This window comes from Amyelois transitella, chromosome 24 (assembly GCF_032362555.1).
Source record: "Amyelois transitella isolate CPQ chromosome 24, ilAmyTran1.1, whole genome shotgun sequence".
Lineage (NCBI taxonomy): Eukaryota > Metazoa > Arthropoda > Insecta > Lepidoptera > Pyralidae > Amyelois > Amyelois transitella.
The window spans coordinates 5,743,247-5,761,829 of NC_083527.1; the positions used below are offsets into that span (position 1 = coordinate 5,743,247).

Consider the following 18,583-nt stretch of genomic DNA (forward strand, 5'->3'; position numbering starts at 1 on the left):
AAAAGTGATTATGTATGTTTGAAGTATGTATGTTTCGTAAGTAACGAAAGTCCACGCCTGGCACCATTTCCATCAAGTTTCCTGTGTCTCGCTGGAAGAGATTTCTTTAGAATTTAGCAGAACCTATGTATTATTGTTTCTTGCGTTTATTATTTTTGTCTATATGTATATTTTCTGTCTGCGAAAATTGGTAAATAAATATGTCGTGCGGTTTCCGGCTCTTTAGAATAGAACCACTCCATTTTTTGCGACATCCAAGAGCTTATGCCTTATAAACTAAAGATTCCTCTTGTAGGCGATGGGCTAGCAATCTGTCACTATTTAAATCTCAATGTGGAACGTGGAACTGAACGTGGCCTATTGGTCTTTTCGAGACTGTTAGCTTCGTCTACCCCGCATAGGGATGTACGTAAAATAAATGAGTTAATTGCTGAACATAGGCTAATGTTCAGATTAAATTAATTAGGTTTGAACCTAAATTCTTCTTTACTCTTCCTGTTACTTTTTTTTAGAATCACCTATTCGGGTGTTATAAGTATAAACAATAAAAAAAAACATTTCTAGTCTGTATATTTATTTACTACTTTCGATTTCAGTGCACACTGCAAAAAAAAATTCAAACATAGTCAGAGAAGTAGTCATACCAACAATTTGAAAAAAAAAAATACATTTTTCAAATAATTATACACTTTCAAGGACTTATACAAATGCTTAAAATCATCAACGTTTAAATATTTTAAAATAAAAAGCATCGAATTTCCACTTTGGAAGACATAATGAAACTATATTAATTTATACATAAATTAACTATTTACAAATAATATTGTAAATAACTATAATACTGCCGTAACTTAAGTACATTGTCATTAGTCAGTTTATTTCATGAAGTATCGATAAATCTACTTGATTCTATTTCCATTGGTGTTCATTCTTTTAAGATTAAAAAGAAAAATAATAAAAAACACAACGATTTATATCTATAATAGGAAATCATTAGAAACTTATCGACCATACTTAATAAAATTAAAAATCTTAAACTCAATATTGTGTATAACTTTAGATATATCGCAAAATTCTTCTACCTAGATTATCACAAACAACAGACGAGGTTTCCAAGCATTACCATATATTTACATTTAAATTTAATTTTGATCAAACATTTAGCTAAATCTTATATTTAAAATTTTTGACACTTATTACAAGTCATATTTTATCCAAAGCGATGATATTTGAAAATAAAAAAAAATACAACTTTTCAAAATTTTATTTTGAAAAAGGTATTTATTTCATTTTCAAATAAGTTGTTTTCGCTTAATTATTTTAATTTTGAACTGCTTGGACGTGCCTTTATTTTATTTTAAAATTTTATACATATTTAAGTTTTTTTTTATTAATAGTTACGTTTAATGTCTACGATGATTTAGGCCTACTATTAAAATTCTTATTTATTATAAATATATTTAGAAATGATTTTGATTATCTTAAATGTCCAACACACGTACAATTCCAAGTAAAAAAAACATGATAAAACAAAATTATAAAAAAAAAACATTATTTGTATCTAAATGTCGCAATATTTTTTTTTCTATTTGTATAATTTTAAAATAAATTTGATTGGTAATATGGGCGTATTTTTATTTTTACCGATATAGTAACCTGATTGAAAATATTATTGGAAAGTACGTGTAATTAGATTTTCTAGTTGTAGTAGCGATGTATTTCAAATCATTGTGCCATGTGATTATTAGGTAATTTGAATCTAAGTGATCTGATTATAATTAAACAAAATATGTGCTTTAAATATATTTTAATACAATCTATGGTTAGATATTTTCAAAAACTATTTTTTACTATTTTTGTTTATTTAATTAATTTCAATGATGTTTGAAAATATTGAAATATTTTGTATAATGTTTTGAAAATATCTCACTTCATTAGTAAATTATATGAAATTTTACTTCAAGATATATTTTTTATTTTATATAAGATGAAACAACTTTAGATAATTTCGTCTGTATCGCCTTAACCGCTAATAGGTATTGATATAACTTTATATGTACATTTTACTAAAAGGCATAGGATAATTATAAATACACGATGGTCCATTAATTTTACATATATAAATAAACATTAATGGTAATTATTTGGGGTTACGAAAATATTTTTTAACAAAAACAAAATAGTAAGATGTTAAATAATTTAGAGTAGAAATTTTTACTCAAAATTTTAAGACATAAATTTAATATAAAACTTTTGTGAAACATTTCGACTGGAATATTTTATCTTCATTAAAACCACAAACAATGATGCAGAGATGGTCCCTGGAGAAAATGGAGTTTGCAAACAATTGGATTCGCTACATGGCCATTCAGATTTCTTCCATTAGGTCCATATATATGAAATTGGCGTTTGGTATTGGAACAAAATGTCGAATATTTTTTAAATATACGCCTATTTTTATTATAAATATACCTTATAATTAAAGTAAGAGCCGTTATTATCTATGCACTTTTGCCATCTCATAGGTAGTTCATTGATCCTTTAACCAAAAAAAAAACCATCCGAACGGGAATCAATACAATCTTTGAAGACGATTTTGACTACCCTCTTGGAGTTGTAAGAGTGATTTAAGAAATGAACTAAAATTAAGCAAAGTATAATTATATACATACTGTGCGCCACTCGGCACAACAACCAATCAAACAGCTACTGTCAATCATCGCGAAGAAATTGACGCGCTCAACCAATAGCAGCGAAGAATCTAAATTGCGATTTCAAAGATTTCACGGATTGGAGCTATATATATATACAACCTCCGACACAACATCGTCTGTCGCGCGGTTCCCCAGGCATGACACCTAGCCTGGCGGAAGATCTTCCCTTTGGTGGCGGTAGAGCCGAATCATCGCTCCCGGCGGAATCGCCGAATCGGAATGGCCGCGGCTTTTTTCCTTATGTGTAGGAACACCCTATTAAAAAGAAATATATACGGGTGATGGCCTTTGTCCATAATACCGCGTACAATTCCGCAGCTTGTACCTACAAACGCGTGTACAATTATCACACTAATCAACTCCTCATCACGGCTGGATGCAAATTGTAACGGAACGCGCGCGTTTGTACAAATATAAATACAGGGACGTAGCTAGGCTTCAAGGTAGGTTCATGACGGTCATTATTAAAGATCGGAATAGGTACATTGAATTGAGGTCAATGAACTGAAACGTATATATTTAATATGGACATGCCTCCGTCCGGGATTGCGGGATTGGTAAATTATTTAGATATTTTCCGGAATTTTTACAAGTGAGATGAAGAATATATTAGTGGTAGCTGTTTTCCCCCGACTTCGTTCACGTAAATTGTAGTCCTATGTTACCCGCGGACAATGTAGTTTACTGTAAGTTTACACTTACAGTAAACATTTCAGTACTTACGTACTGAAATGGAATCACGGATAAGAGGCTTATCCATGTTATGATTTCTATGGTAATTCATGATGCAAGTACATAAAATCAATCTACCTATTCCGATCTCTGGTCATACACACACACACACACACAATAGAACATCCTCACTTGTCTAAAGAGGAGCCTAAAGTGCATTGAGCCAAAAAGCTGAATGTGTCCTGTCAGTTTTTATGTGCATTAAAGAGTGCCGTTTGGTTCCAGGCACCCATACAAAGAAGTATAGACCCACTCGCATCTTTCCTATGTGTGTCGTAAAAGGCGACTAAGGGATAATAAACTCATAAACTTGGGATTCCATTTTTAGGCGATGGGCTAGCAACCTGTCACATTTTGAATCTCAATTCTATCAAGCCAAACAGCTGAACGAGGCTTATCAGTATTTTTAAGACTGTTGGCTCTGTCTACTACAAGGGATAAAGACGTGATAATATGTATGTAATAAAGAGTTTACAAACAAACGAACAAACTTTTCTTTCAAAAACCTCATTTTGAAATTGTTGAAATCCACAATGGTTCCTAGATACGACCCTTCTCATATTGAGTTAACAATGTATTCATGCTTGTACGCTCTGATTTGGTAATCATATCCCTTAATTATGAACAGAGATTTCACAGAAATTTGCCTATCTAATTGTTGATATCGATACATAAAAGAAAAACTGTTAAAATATACATTTAATTATCCTATTTGTTTATAAATAAAATATAATTTCAATAAATAATTTATTTTCCGTGATTCCCGTAGGAGCGAAACTATGGTAAATAGCTAGTTGAAATATCATTATAAATATTTAAAAGTGCCGTGTGGTTCCCGGCACCGATATAAAAAAAAGAATAAGACCACTCCATCTCATTTCCCATGGATGTCGTAAGAGGTGACTAAGGGATAGGCTTATAAACTTGGGATTATTATTTTAGGCGACGGGCTAGCAACCTGTCGCTATTTGAATCTCAATTCTATCATTAAGCTAAACAGCTAAACGTGGCCTTTCAGTCTTTTCAAGACTGTTGGCTCCGTCTACCCCGCAGGGGACATAGACGTGACTATATGAATGAATGAATGAATATTAAATATTTTTTAACACATGAGAAATCGCAATAAGCAAAGCCTAGTCGATTTCTCGTGTATTAAAAAATATATATAATTTTTATTGGCTTGATTGTAAATTTTTGTAAATGTGGGTTGTGAACATTTGTTATAGAAGTCTTTTTCGTTATTTTAAATTATTGTTAGTACTGGCAACTTTTATTTTAGAAAAAAGATGATGTAAAATGTCAAAAGGACATTAATGTTTGTAAGTTGTAAAGCCTATTAAGAAAAAAAAAACAAATATTTGTTTGCTATCAATTCAACTAAGTAATCCCACATATACATATATATGTGTATATTTTTATTTCTTTCAAATTGGAAACTTATTTTGGCGAGTAAAAATTTCTACCCTTATAAATTTATAAATAACTGTATAATTAATGACAAAATCACAGAAATCCGTAGGTTTCTATGAATGAAAAAGATATTAACTAAAATATATTAGAAAATACGCAGGTACAAATAAAATTATAAATTCTACTTAACAACTACTTTTGGTATATTATTGATTCAATCGACTAGACTTTACGTTATACAGGGTGTTCTACTTTTTAAATCGTTTCAACAGATTTTATTCGACTTAGTTCGACGTCATAACATTTTTAAACTATTCGTTGTCAAATATTTTTCACATATATCTTTTTGGAAAACAAAAAAATAGAAAATTGATAGCTAAAGAATAAAAATTTTATTTTGCATATCCACAAGAATTATAGATTATACCGGGATGAATAGTAATCTATGACCTTTCTTTTCCAGACTCATAAATATTATGTATACGAAAAATATCAATCAGATTGGTTCATTAAATAACGCGTGAAACAAAACAAACGAACAAATAAACTTACTTTCGCATTTATACATACATACATACATAAAATCACGCCTCTTTCCCGGAGGGGTAGGCAGAGACTACCTCTTTCCTCTTGCCACGATCTCTGCATACATCTTTCGCATTTATATAAGTTGAAATATGAATGCATTTATATAAGTTGAAATATGAATTGTTTGACGACGACAGGTAGTCTAGTAGTAACACCCTGTATATATCGAGTTCTGGTGAAGTTACGCTAAGTTGATGTTAACTCCCACCCCTGTGACAAATTCGTCCCGGATCAGAGGCAGTAGGGCTGCGTGTCTGTGGAACAAAAAATCATGAATAATAAGTTAAAAGTAATCGTTAAATCAAGAGTGCCGTGTGGTTCCCGGCACCAATAGAAAAAAGAATAAGACCACTCCATCTCTCTCCCATGGATGTCGTAAAAGGCGACTAAGGGATAGGCTTATAAACTTGGGATTCTTCTTTTAGCGAGCGATGGACTAGCAATCTGTCACTATTTGAATCTCAATTCTATCATCAAGCTAAACAGCTGAACGTGGGCCATACAGTCTTTTCAAGACTGTTGGCTCTGTCTACCCCGCAAGCGATATAAAAGTGACCATATGTATGTATTTAATATAAAACACGAAAAAACATAAATTCAGGACACATCTTACGTACAGTGGAAAGAGGTAGTCTCTTCCTACGCCTCCGGGAAAGAGGCGTGATTTTATGTATGTATGTATGTGTGTATGTATGTACATATCTAACGTACAACTTACTCGTGCGGCGCGGTCCAGGCCGGCGCGTGTTTGTGCGTGGCAGCCCTGGCCCTGGCCAGTAGGGTCATCACGGCGCGCTTAGTCGGCGACATGGCGGCCCGCGCGCCGCCCAGCAGAGGGCGCTTGCGGGCCGCGCTCGCAGCCGCCGCCCCAGCCGCACCTGCCACAGATTAACAATCTATAATATAAAAATGAATCGCTAAATGTGTTGGTAAGCGCATAACTCAAGAACGCCTGGACCAATTCGGCCAATTCTTTTTTTTTTTAATATTCGTCGAAGTTCAAGGATGGTTTTTACGCCGAAAAAATACCAAATAATTGCCTGAAAAACCTTAAAAACAGTCGTTTTCTTTATCCCATACAAACGTTTTCTAACTAATACGTATAGTCAATTTGAGCTTTATTGCTAATGTATAAAGTTCACTGTTGTTCACTAAGCAATGTAGGTCTAATAGATGGGAACAAAAAACTGTCATATTACAAATCTTTTTGACAGAACGAAGTCTGTCGGGTCCGCTAGTAAAAAAATAAATATATAAAAAAAAATAGAATAGAATACATACATACAAACATATAATCACGTCTATATCCCTTGCGGGGTAGACAGAGCCTGCAGTCTATTAAAGACTGATAGGCCACGTTCAGCTATTTGGCTTTAAGATAGGATTCAAATAGTGACAGGTTGCTAGCCCATCGCCTAAAAGAAGAATCCCAAGTTTATAAGCCTACCCCTAAGTCGCCTTTTACGACATCCATGAGAAAGAGATGGAGTGGTCCTATTATTTTTTGTATTGGTGCCGGGAACCACACGGCACAGAATAGAATAGAATAGATTTATTTTCAAAACTGGAACTTCAAGTGATGTGACGTCAATAAGTGATACGTTGTATCCAATTTTGATAATAAATCTATTCTATTCTAATGCTCTTCTGACGAGGAAATATCGACTATTTTTTTTTGAGACTAAATTAGTTTGTACGTCTGCTGATGCTCCTTAAAGACCATATGACCTTAAACTATGAAAATAACTAGAATCGTGATCGTGAGGAAAACCGGCTTATTAAGGCAACTGGATAAGTCACTGTAACCCAAAATGTTCTCTTTCATAAACTCTTTTCCGTGGACATCGTAAAAGGTGATTAAGAAAATAGGTTTATCCATCTAGTGCAGCTTTTACCATGACCTAATATGGGTTCCGCTGCAAAGGTTGCGGAGGTCAGACGGGCTTTGTGAAAAATCCGACCCAAACCAGGACTAAACTTATTTGCAGGCAAACTCATGCCTTGAGTTCATTCAAATGAAGATAACTTTTTTTTAGTGAACCAATTTTGATGAAACAAACTTTAAATATTTTTTTGAGTTAAAACAGAGCAATTGGTGAAAGTTTCAAGTAAATCGGTTCAGTACTTTCGGAGATAAGCGTGATCATACATACAGACAGACAGACAAGAAATTCAAAAAAATATATTTTTCCTTTCCATTATTTATTTTAAGTGTCCCTCTATCCATTTCAGTCAAAAACACTAAATGTACAGACAAAATATTTTTACTGTTTTATTATATGTATAGATGGTCCATGCAAATTTTCTAGGTAGGTACGTGCCATGTCGCCTCCGCTGGGCCCAACAGGGTGAAATTCTTGCTAGACTTCGCAAAAGATGATATGCGAGCCAATGCATATATAACTAAGAACGCCGAAAACCGTACAAAGTGGAGAGAGAAAAGGTGATTGTTCATAGCGAATTTATTCAGACAATTCACATTTTTCCATATTTTGATTTTTCCGAAACTTAAAAAAGAAAATAATAAGCCCCATCTATTAGTCTTACAGACAAAACATAAAAGAGATGATTCCAATAAATCCAAATTCAGCTTGTTTATAACCAGTCACATAAAGTCGAATTAATAACCTCCACAATTTGATCTAAAATCATTCATCAGATTGAATCACATAAATCTACAAATTGTATGAATTAATCTTATTATTTCGTCAACAAACGTTATTGGTTCGCGTTTTATTTGCTAAAGCAAATTGCTGTTCATGTTAGAAAAATAATACCTACAACATTGTCCCGACGAATCATTCAACAAAGGCTTATATTGTGTGGTGTAGATCATAGGAGAAGGCGATTTTATGTTATGTACATACATATGGTCACGTCTATATCCATTGCGGGGTAGACAGAGCCAACAGTCTTGAAAAGAATGAATGGCCACGTTCAGCTATTTGGCTTAATGATAGAATTGAGATTCAAATAGTGACAGGTTGCTAAACAATCACCTAAAAAAATAATCCCAAGTTTGTAAGCCCATCCCTTAGTCGCCTTTTACGACATCCATGGGAGAGAGATGGAGTGGTCCTACTCTTTTTAATTAATATTACCAAATTTATGTTATGTTCCATCCGTAATTCCGCCATTAAGTCATCCAGCTGAACGTGGCCTTTCAGCCTTTTCGAAACTGATGGCTCTGTCTACACCGTTAGTTATAAAAGATGTGTTATATGTGTTTTAAGTACCTTACATATTTTTAACTTTGTCGTTATATCGCAATACAGATCAGTAACGAACTCTTTATGCTTTTGTCACTACTCTTGTGTGTAAAATTATGCAAAATAACGAAAAAGTAATGATTTAGAAGATAATGTGTAATAGAAATAAAGAAATATATACGTAAGACCGCGTTTAAAAATTTTGAATAAAACATAACTTTTATATTTTTGTAATTTTATGCGGTCGTGATTCATTGTCGTCATTCATTTATTCAGGACGTCCTGGTAAAGGGTCAGGTCAAAAGTACCCGTTACCTCCGAGCTTGTATGAAGAGAGTTATGAATGTGGTTGAAGCGAAGGAAGTATGCAGATCGTGGCAAGTAGAAAGAAGTAGGTAGTATCTGCTTACCCCTCCGGGAAAGAGGCGTGATTTTATGTATGTATGTGATTCATTGCCAATGCCAAATTGATCGAGGTCAAACAAATATTATAATCGCGACGGTTCCGTCCTAAAATAATACGCTATCATCTATAAATTAGGACTGATTCCAAAACAAAGAACGCTATAAGCTTAAAACTTATTAAAAAACCAAGCTCGCTTTATACTAGAAAATTAGCGGGCAGTGTTTTTGTTATTCGAAAATCCGCAACATTCCTGAAAGGTTTTCAATTAGAATCGTCGGCAGACATTCCAATTAAATCACAAAAGATGTCTCCACCGCAGACGTTTAAAAAGGGACTAATTGCCTCTCAATTTTTGTCCAAGTGATTTTTATAAAAAAGCCCGTGAATCTTTTGAGAAAAGCAAATTTGAAGGCTTGTTTGAATCAATTTTATGCATCGTCGGAATTGTAATTTGATTTGTTACAAATTGAATCTACCTCACCTTTTTGGAGGGTTTAATTTAGTACGTATATCCACGGAGACATGCTTTAATTTAAATACTATCAGAGCTACGTTTGTCATAATAACATCAGGGAAAGTTAATGAGAAGATTTTAGGTAACATACTCATTAGTGATGTGGGATATAATAATATAAAAGGATATTTTGCTACATTATATAAATAAAAATTCTAAATAAAGTATTTTAACTTATTTTACAGAAGCATTTTCATGAACTGGCGAGCTTAACCGGGAACTTGCAAAATTGAGAGTAAGGGAGAGGGAGAGAAGAGAGAAAGAGAGAAGACCCAAAAATATTGCAAAATGCGTATATATTATTATAATAACATGATCAAATCTAGAACGTAGCAAGTGGAAATCAATGCCTATCAGCGCAGGAAAGCGGTACGATCATGTATATATAAATTAAAAAAAAATATATAATAACTTGTTAAATTGACTTTTGTATTTAGACTGAATATGAAAATGGTATCTAAACTAATTTATTTTATACAATAAAAATTATTGAACATGCTAAGTTCGTGTAAACTGTACAGGCATTTACTTTATTTGGTAAATATATGGAAATACTGTTTTTTTTTATTATTCTTATTTTTATATATATTCTTATAATTATATAAATATTACAATTAAATCAAATTAAAACTAAAACTACTTATAAAAAGAAAGAAAAAAATACTTACAAACTAATTAAATTAAAACTAAAACTACTTATAAAAATAAAGAAAAAAGATGACTACAAACTAAAATTTAATTTATAAATTGTACAGTCCCTGCATAGCATCAAATAAATATATAAATAAATAAAATAAATAAATAAATAAAATAATACTTATTTTCAAATAAAAAGAATGTTTATATTAATGCTAAGTTCGTTAAAATAATGCGATGTATTAAGAACATCAGATTATTCATTAGTAAACTATACTCAATAAAATTCCATATTTGCATTTAAAGGTCGAATTTATTTCCGTGCTTAGACTAAAAATAAAATAATCTTACTTTTCATGCTTAGTTCGTTAATAAAGTGCGACGTACCGACCTTGCGTCGCTAACGCGTGCACAGTGGCTGGCTTGACGCCGCGCAGTGCTGGGTGCGCATGAAGAACACCGCCCAAAACTGGGCTTCCGAGCCCGAGAAGATCCCCGCCACCTGGGGTTAGTTGTTAGTTAAGCTTGGTTCGGAGATGTTGACAATTACATGCATATAAAATGATTCCGACGAGTAACTCACTAACAAAAATTTACTATAATATTTCATTTTTCATTCATTTATTTTTGAATATGTTAAGTTCTGAAATTAGTTAGTATAAATAAACTAATTAAAACGACCTTTTTATATGTAGTAATTATATATTTGGCGATGTTTTCTTCTGAACAAACCCTTTTTCTTTGATAAGTACTAAATTAGTTTCATTTATTATATAGAGTTTTTAAAATTTATTATTCACAAATATCAACATAATGGTCAACATCTCTACAGCAAAATCGAGCTTAGTTTGACGTTATTAACAAATCAAGCTCGAAGTAAGCTTACCCAGTATGAAATTCTTATTAACAAACTAAGCTCAAAGTAACTTACCTATTATAGATTTTTTATTAATTAACTAAGCTTAAAGCACAATAACTTACCCAGTATGGAATTCTGTGTCAGTATGTGATGTGGTGGCTGTTGTAGGACTCCTCCCCCAACCAGCATGCCGGTGTGCCCTGCTGCCAACTGTTGGGAGGAAAACAACAATATTAAGTAATGATAATTAAAAGCTTTTAGATGTTCTGAATCCATACTAATCCTACTACTATTATAAAGGCGAAAGTTTGTATGGATGTTTGTTACTCTTTCACGCAAAAACTACTGAACCGATTACCATGAAATTTGGTATGTAGGTAGCTGAAGACCCAGAATAACACATAGGCTACTTTTTATCCCAGAGTTCCCGCGGGATTGATAGGGTTTCCATGCGGACGAAGTCGCGGGCGGCCTCTAGTATTATATAAAGATATCGAAATTACCACGAGTAATACTATAGACTCCTTGAGGAAATTCCCACGGCATTCAAGCCACGTGTAATAACTAGTCTTACTTACCCACCAACACTCTCCTTGTATATTTGCTTAGTCAACCTGCTTTCATTCATCCCCTCCACGTGACCAAACCATCTAAGCATTCCCTTTTCTATTCCTGTCACTATATCTTTTTTCACATCACAGCGTTTCCGCATTCCCTACATACATACATATGGTCACGTCTATATCCCTTGCGGGGTAGACGGAGCCAACAGTCTTGAAAAGACCGAATGGCCATGTTCAGCTATTTGGCTTAATGATAGAATTGAGATTCAAATAGTGACAGGTTGCTAATCCATTGCCATTTGAATCCCAAGTTGTAAGCCTATCCCTTAGTCGTCTTTTACGATATCCATGGCAAAGAGATGGAGTGGTCCTATTCTTTTTTGTATTGGTGCCACAAGGCACTCCCTAATCACGTTATTCCTTATCCTGTCACTAAATTTTACATCTATCTTAGCGGTTAAGGTGGTTTAAAAGTGATATCAGTTCTCTTGTCCCGCGTTTTGAATGGAGGGATATTAAATATTTTATTTTTATGTTACCAATAAAAATATCTGTGCTCTACCAGATGTATTTTCTCGAGAAATTTATAAAGTTTTACCGCCGAGGCGTGGCAAGGAAAATAAAATTAAAATTCGCTATCCGAAGTGGGTTGCGTACATAAAAATTAAGTTGCTTCATATGAGTAATGTGAAAGTTTACGTTTCTACCCGGACCGTTTAGTACGAGTATAGTGCTGGGAACCACACGACATGACAAAATAATCGAAAGATCCTAGCCAGTTTAAATTTTCTAGATTCTTCTCGCGGCCCTGCAGATAACCTTAATTTGTCTGAAATTCATAACCAGAGATCGGAATAGGTAGATTGATTTTATGTACATGCATCATGAATTACCATAGAAAGCATAATATGGATACGCCTCTTTTCCGGGATTCCATTTCAGTACTAACAGTTACAGTAAACTACATTGTCCGCGGGTAATATAGGACTACAATTTACGTGAACGAAGTCGGGGGAAAACAGCTACCACTAATATATTCTTCATCCCACTTGTAAAAATTCCGGAAAAATCTTAATAATTTACAAATCCCGCAATCCCGGACGGAGGCATGTCCATATAAATATATACGTTTCAGTTCATTGACCCCAATTCAATCTACCTATTCCGATCTCTGTTCATAACACTACTTATTTTTTACTCACATTTCCGCATTTTGTTGGTGTCGCTGAATTCGCGCGGGAGAAGTTACATAAATGTTTAAACTAACTTATTCATTTTGAAACAAAACATAGAAATTTCATCTCTCTTTCTTTCTACAGACGTTAATTCCGTAAACATCAGGCGTCTGGAATGCGCCTTAAGAGTATGATTCAGAATTCAGTCAGGTTTTTACATCGCAAACATGGAAGTTAGTGCCGTGTGGTTCCCGGCACCAATACAAAAAAGAATAGGACCACTCCATCTCATCCATCCCATGGATATCGTAAAAGGCGACTAAGGGATAGGCTTACAAACTTGGAATTTTTTTTTAGGCGATGGGCTAGCAACCTGTCACTATTTAAATCTCAATTCTATCATTAAGCCAAATAGCTGAACGTGGCCATTCAGTCTTTTCAAGACTGTTGGCTCTGTCTACCCCACAAGGGATATATAGACGTGACCATATGTATGTATGTTTGTATGTACATGGAAGTTTCTTCGTGTAAAAAACTAAGGAGGTGGAAGGATAGCTTACCTGATGATGAGCGGCGAGGTGGTCCGGTGCTGGGGTGGGCGCGGGAGGGGAGAAGTCCCTGGCGTTGCCGTGGCTAATGGTCATACCGCCTGGAATGGCAGGCGCTGGAGACGGCTGAACACCTGGTAACTATTGGAAGAATAATCACCACATATTATAAAGTACATACTTAATTTTTTTTTTTTTTTTTTTTTTTTACGGGACAAATTACACAGATTGAGTTAGCCTCGAAGTAAGTTCGAGACTTGTGTTACGAGATACTAACTCAACGATACTATATTTTATTTTATAATTTTATAATAATAATAAATACTTATATAGATAAACATCCAAGACCCAGGCCAATCAGAAAAAGTTCTTTTCTCATCATGCCCTGGCCGGGATTCGAACCCGGGACCCCCGGTGTCACAGATAAGCGTATTACCGCTGCGCCACAGAGGCCGTCAATTTTACATGGCATACCTTTGTTTAGCCTAATAATTGTTACGCGTAATATTATTTGGCATAACTTTTTAGGCATATTTCTTTAAGCATACATACTAGCATAACCTAACCTAATCTAACCTAAGAAGTACTCGCCTTATAGCTCATCAAACTACATCTGCTCCCCGCAAAAAATAAATTAGTCTAAACTATATTTATGCCTATTGAAATCGTACCGATGCCAAAACCAATTATGCCAAAAAACTATTATGACAAAAAATTGTATACGTAACTATTATACCAAACTAAAATAGGACAAATAAATTAGTCTAATGAAAGGGATCCCATGAGAGAGACTACCCGTGCAAATCCGGGGCGGGTCGCTAGTTAAGTATAGACAAACAAGTCTTACCCTGTGTTTCTGAGTGTCCCTCATAGGTAAAGCCTCCTCGCTCCCACTCCTCGATGAGTCGGGGGGTGTCAGCCTCCTCTGTTCAGTCTGAGATGACAGGATCTGCATTTCCAGCATTTGTTCTTGTCTGATGTCGTCATTGTAGTCCTGGGGGGAGAAATTTTGTCGTTACAACTCTTTGGAACTTCAGCATAGGTAAGTCCCTTAAGGATCAAGATTTATTAATTTTGTTGTTAGACTTCAGCATAGGAATGTCTTTTAAGGCACACATTATTTTTATTACCTTTCTTTTGGAGACTTATCACCGATAATGATACAATAATACGTTTTTAACTGATAGGTATTACAGAATATTAATATTAAGTGACTATTTATTTTTTATTTTTAAGGACTTATCTTTAGAAAAATACAGATTAAGAGTACAGTAAATGACATAAAAGATACGCATTTACTTGATAGGTATTACTGAATATTAGTAGGTCTATTATGTGACTATAATTTTTTTATTTTTATAATCATATCTATATATCTATATCCCTTGCGGGGTAGACAGAGCCATCAGTCTTGAAAAGACTGATAGACCACGTTCAGCTGTTTGGCTTAATGATAGAATTGAGATTAAATAGTGACAGGTTGCTAGCCCATCGCCTAAAAGAAGAATCCCAAGTTTATAAGCCTATTCCTTAATCGCCTTTTACGACATCCATGGGAACGAAATGGAGTGGTCCTATTCTTTATTTGTTTGTTTGTAAATACTTTATTGTACACAACAAATTTTTAGTGGTACATAAAAGACATTAAAAATAACGATGTACAACGTACTTTTTTTAATTAGTGCCTGGAACCACACGGCACAATAATAAGTACAAAGTTTCGATAAAACTTGTAACTGCAAGTGGAAAGATTGATTCTCAAAAATATCGTATAGCAAAACTCTAAAAGCATTTAATATCCGACATCAAATTGAACAGCCATTTCTATTAGGTTTGTAACCCATATTAAGCCGGGCGATTTGATCTGCATTCCTGATAGAATCCTAATGCATCCCATGTTCAACATCCGTTCACAGGAGTTTGAGCTTTATCCATAACTATTTAAGATCGGAAATTGCATTATGATATGAGAATGGAATGCATTTAGGATAATGCCCAAGTTAATGGGTGTTAGACGATAGTTTTATGTTACTTCGATGTTCAATGGGTTTTCAGTTGCTTTTTACGTGAAATTAGACGTTTGGTTTCAAGAGCAGGAAAGGATAACTTTTTACCCTTGCGGGGTAGACAGAGCCAACAGTCATCAAAAGACTGAAAGGCTCAGCTGCCCCGCTTGATGATAGAATTGAGATTCAAATAGTGACAGGTTGCTAGCCGATCGCCTAAAAGAAGAATCCGAAGTTTATAAGCCTATCCCTTAGTCACCTTTAACGACATCCATAGGAAATAGATGGAGCAGTCCTATTCTTTTTTTCTATAGTTACCGTAAACAACACGGCACTTTCTTTTTTTAATTCATTCAAAATTAATATTATCTAACTTCTTTTGGCGATGGGCTAGCAACCTGTCACTATTTGAATCTCAATCCTATCTAAAAGCCAAATAGCTGAACGTGGCCTATCAGTCTTTACAAGACTGTAGGCTCTGTCTACCCGGCAAGGGATATAGACGTGATTATATGTATGTATGTATGTTAATATTAATTCACATTTCCTTCGACCTGCTTATAAATCTCCTCACACAAATCAAGTACAGATTCGCATCTAAGCAGATAAAATCTTGCTTGCGCCGCTCTCCATGTTTTGCCAAAACGATTTACAACGGGCATCGGCGCGTGCGGCCCCGCAGTCGATGCCGTCGAGATTGTCTGGATTATTTATGTGTGACGTTCAAGAGGTATATATCAAAACTAGATATTATTCGCAGCTAAGTCTGCGTGTGAGACGAAAAGTCTGTAACATTTACTATAAACTTGTAGCTTCTAATTTATTTATTTACTAATTAATGTTCACAGAAAACATCGAGTGCCGTGTGGTTCCCGGCATTAATAAGAAAAAAATAGGACCACTCCATCTCTTTTCCAATCGTAAAAGGTGACTAAGGATTGGATTATAAACTTGGGATTCCTCTTTTAGGCGATGGGCTAGCAACCTGTCACTATTTGAATCTCAATTCTATCATTAAGCCAAACAGCTGCACGTTGCCTATCAGACTGGTGGCTCTGCCTACCCCGCAAGGGATATAGACGTGATTATATGTATGTATGTATGTATCAATGCATAATTTTTTGCATAATTAACTTACATTCATCAAACAATTTTCATGCTCGTATGTTTATGGCGAAAAATTTGTTATCGTATAAGTAATCACAATTCTCGTTAAAGAAAATCTTCATAAACTTGTAGAAGCCAAAGCTGCATGATGCCTCTCGGGAAATTAGGTTTATTTATATGTCTGTCTAGTCTGCTTAACGTATCGCCGAAACGACTGATTAACCGACACGCTCTATATGCCATGATAATGTGCTGTAATTACACGATATAATGGCTGCTATTTATTAAGTACTAGCTATGCCCGCGAATGTTGTGATGTGAAAGAAGATATAGTTACAGGAATAGAAAAGGGTTTGTTGAGATGGTTCGGTCATGTGGAGAGGGTGAATGAAAGCAGGTTGACTAAGCAGATATACAAGGAGAGTGTGGAGGGAAAGGTCGGAGTGGGAAGACCTAGACGAGCGTATCTTGATTAAATTAAGGATGGCCTGGTAAAGGGTCATGTCAAAAGAACCCGAAACAGCCGAGCTTGCATGAATAGAGTTATGAATGTGGATGAAGTGAAGGAAGTATGCAGAGATTGGGGCAAGTGGAAAGAGGTAGTCTCTGCCTACCCCTCCGGGAAAGAGGCGTGATTTTATGTACATATGTATGTATGTAAGCCCGCGACTACGTCCGCGTGGAATAGTTATTTTGGGCATCATTGAAGCCCTCAAGGATGAATAATTTTCCCCGTTTTTTTTCACATTTTCCATTATTTCTTTGCTCCTTATAGTTGCAGCATGATGTTTTATAGCCTTCTTCCATAAATGGTCTATTCAACGCAAAAATAATTTTTCAATTCGAACCAGTAGTTCTTGAGATTAGCGCGTTCAAACAAACAAACTCTTCAACTTTATTACTTTTTGCGTTGAATAGACCATTTATCGAGGAAGGCTTTAGGCTATATAACATCACGCTGCCACTATAAGGAGCGAAGAAATAATGAAAAATGTGAAAAAACGGGGGAAATTATTCATGCCAAAAATAACTATTCCACGCGGATGAAGTAGCGGGCACATTTATCAAACAATTTTCATGCTCGTATGTTTATGGAGAAAAATTTGTTAACGTATAAGTAATCACAATTCTTGTTAAAAATTATATAAAATAATATAAATTTCAAACAAACAAACAAATCTTCAGCTTTTGTAATATAAGTATAGATTTGACGATCACGTTACGCCCAGCGTAACCACGTAATCGTCAAACGGACGCCCCGATCTGTCAATCTGAAGTACCTACACCGAATTTCCTTTTTTGGAGTCACTTAAAAAGCTTACCGGCACTAAGAACCTCCTCAACTCAGCCAGGGCGTACGCGATCCTGGCGTGGGCCTCCGCCGGGGTGGCGAAAGCGCTGATCTCCACGTGCAGTTCGTCTGAGAGGTGAGCGAACTTCGGATCACCTGACACGCGGAGTTCCTCCTCCTGGAACAGGTGGTGGTGGTGTAACAATGCTTTGAACATCCAAGAGTTGGTGTAATATTATCGACTAGCCGTGCCCGCTACTTCGTCCGCGTGGAATAGTTATTTTGGGCATCATTGAAGACCTCAAGGATGAGTAATTCCCCCGTTTTTTTCACATTTTCCATTATTTCTTCGCTATTCATAGTTGCAGCGTGATGTTATATAGCCTTAAGCCTTCCTCGATAAATGGTTTATTCAACGCAAAAAGAATTTTTCAATTCGAACAAGTAGTTCCTGAAATTAGCGCGTTCAAACTAACAAACAAACTCTTCAGCTTTATAATATAAGTATAGATGAACAAAAGATAATTAAAAAGTAACAGCATATATTCACGTTTATATCTTTTGCGGGGCAGACGGAGCCAACAGTCATCAAAAGTCTGAAAGGGCTAATGGTAGAATTGAGATTCAAAAAGTGACAGGTTGCTAGCCCATCGCCTAAAAGAGGTATCCCAACCTGTCACTATTTGAATCTCAATTCTATCATTAAGTCAAACAGCTGAACGTGGACTTTCAGTCTTTTGATGGCAGGGGATAAAGACGTGATTATATGTTATGTAAGTTTATCTGTATAAGTCTTCTGGTTCTAAACTTATAAATTTATTTTTC

At 34.9% G+C, this 18,583-nt stretch overlaps 1 protein-coding gene across 10 annotated transcripts in view; it reads right to left on the reverse strand.

Annotated features, from left to right (window-relative positions):
- Positions 1-579: 579 nt before the first annotated feature.
- The window catches only part of LOC106142717 (KH domain-containing, RNA-binding, signal transduction-associated protein 2), a 162,612-nt gene continuing 144,608 nt past the window's right edge, over positions 580-18,583 (reverse strand). For 5 of the 10 annotated variants that reach the window (XM_060951265.1, XM_060951266.1, XM_060951268.1 and 2 more), the window contains exons 5-11: positions 17,790-17,936; positions 14,202-14,348; positions 13,367-13,495; positions 11,191-11,278; positions 10,601-10,711; positions 6,163-6,322; positions 580-5,698 (exon numbers count right to left, since the gene is read on the reverse strand). In XM_060951265.1, coding sequence (XP_060807248.1) covers positions 5,626-5,698; positions 6,163-6,322; positions 10,601-10,711; positions 11,191-11,278; positions 13,367-13,495; positions 14,202-14,348; positions 17,790-17,936 — 855 coding nt within the window. In that variant the 3' untranslated portion in view covers positions 580-5,625. Of the gene's footprint in view, positions 5,699-6,155; positions 6,323-10,560; positions 10,712-11,190; positions 11,279-13,366; positions 13,496-14,201; positions 14,349-17,789; positions 17,937-18,583 lie in introns of those variants that run through there. The other 5 variants (XR_009657370.1, XR_009657371.1, XM_060951270.1 and 2 more) reach the window with 5 other exon arrangements.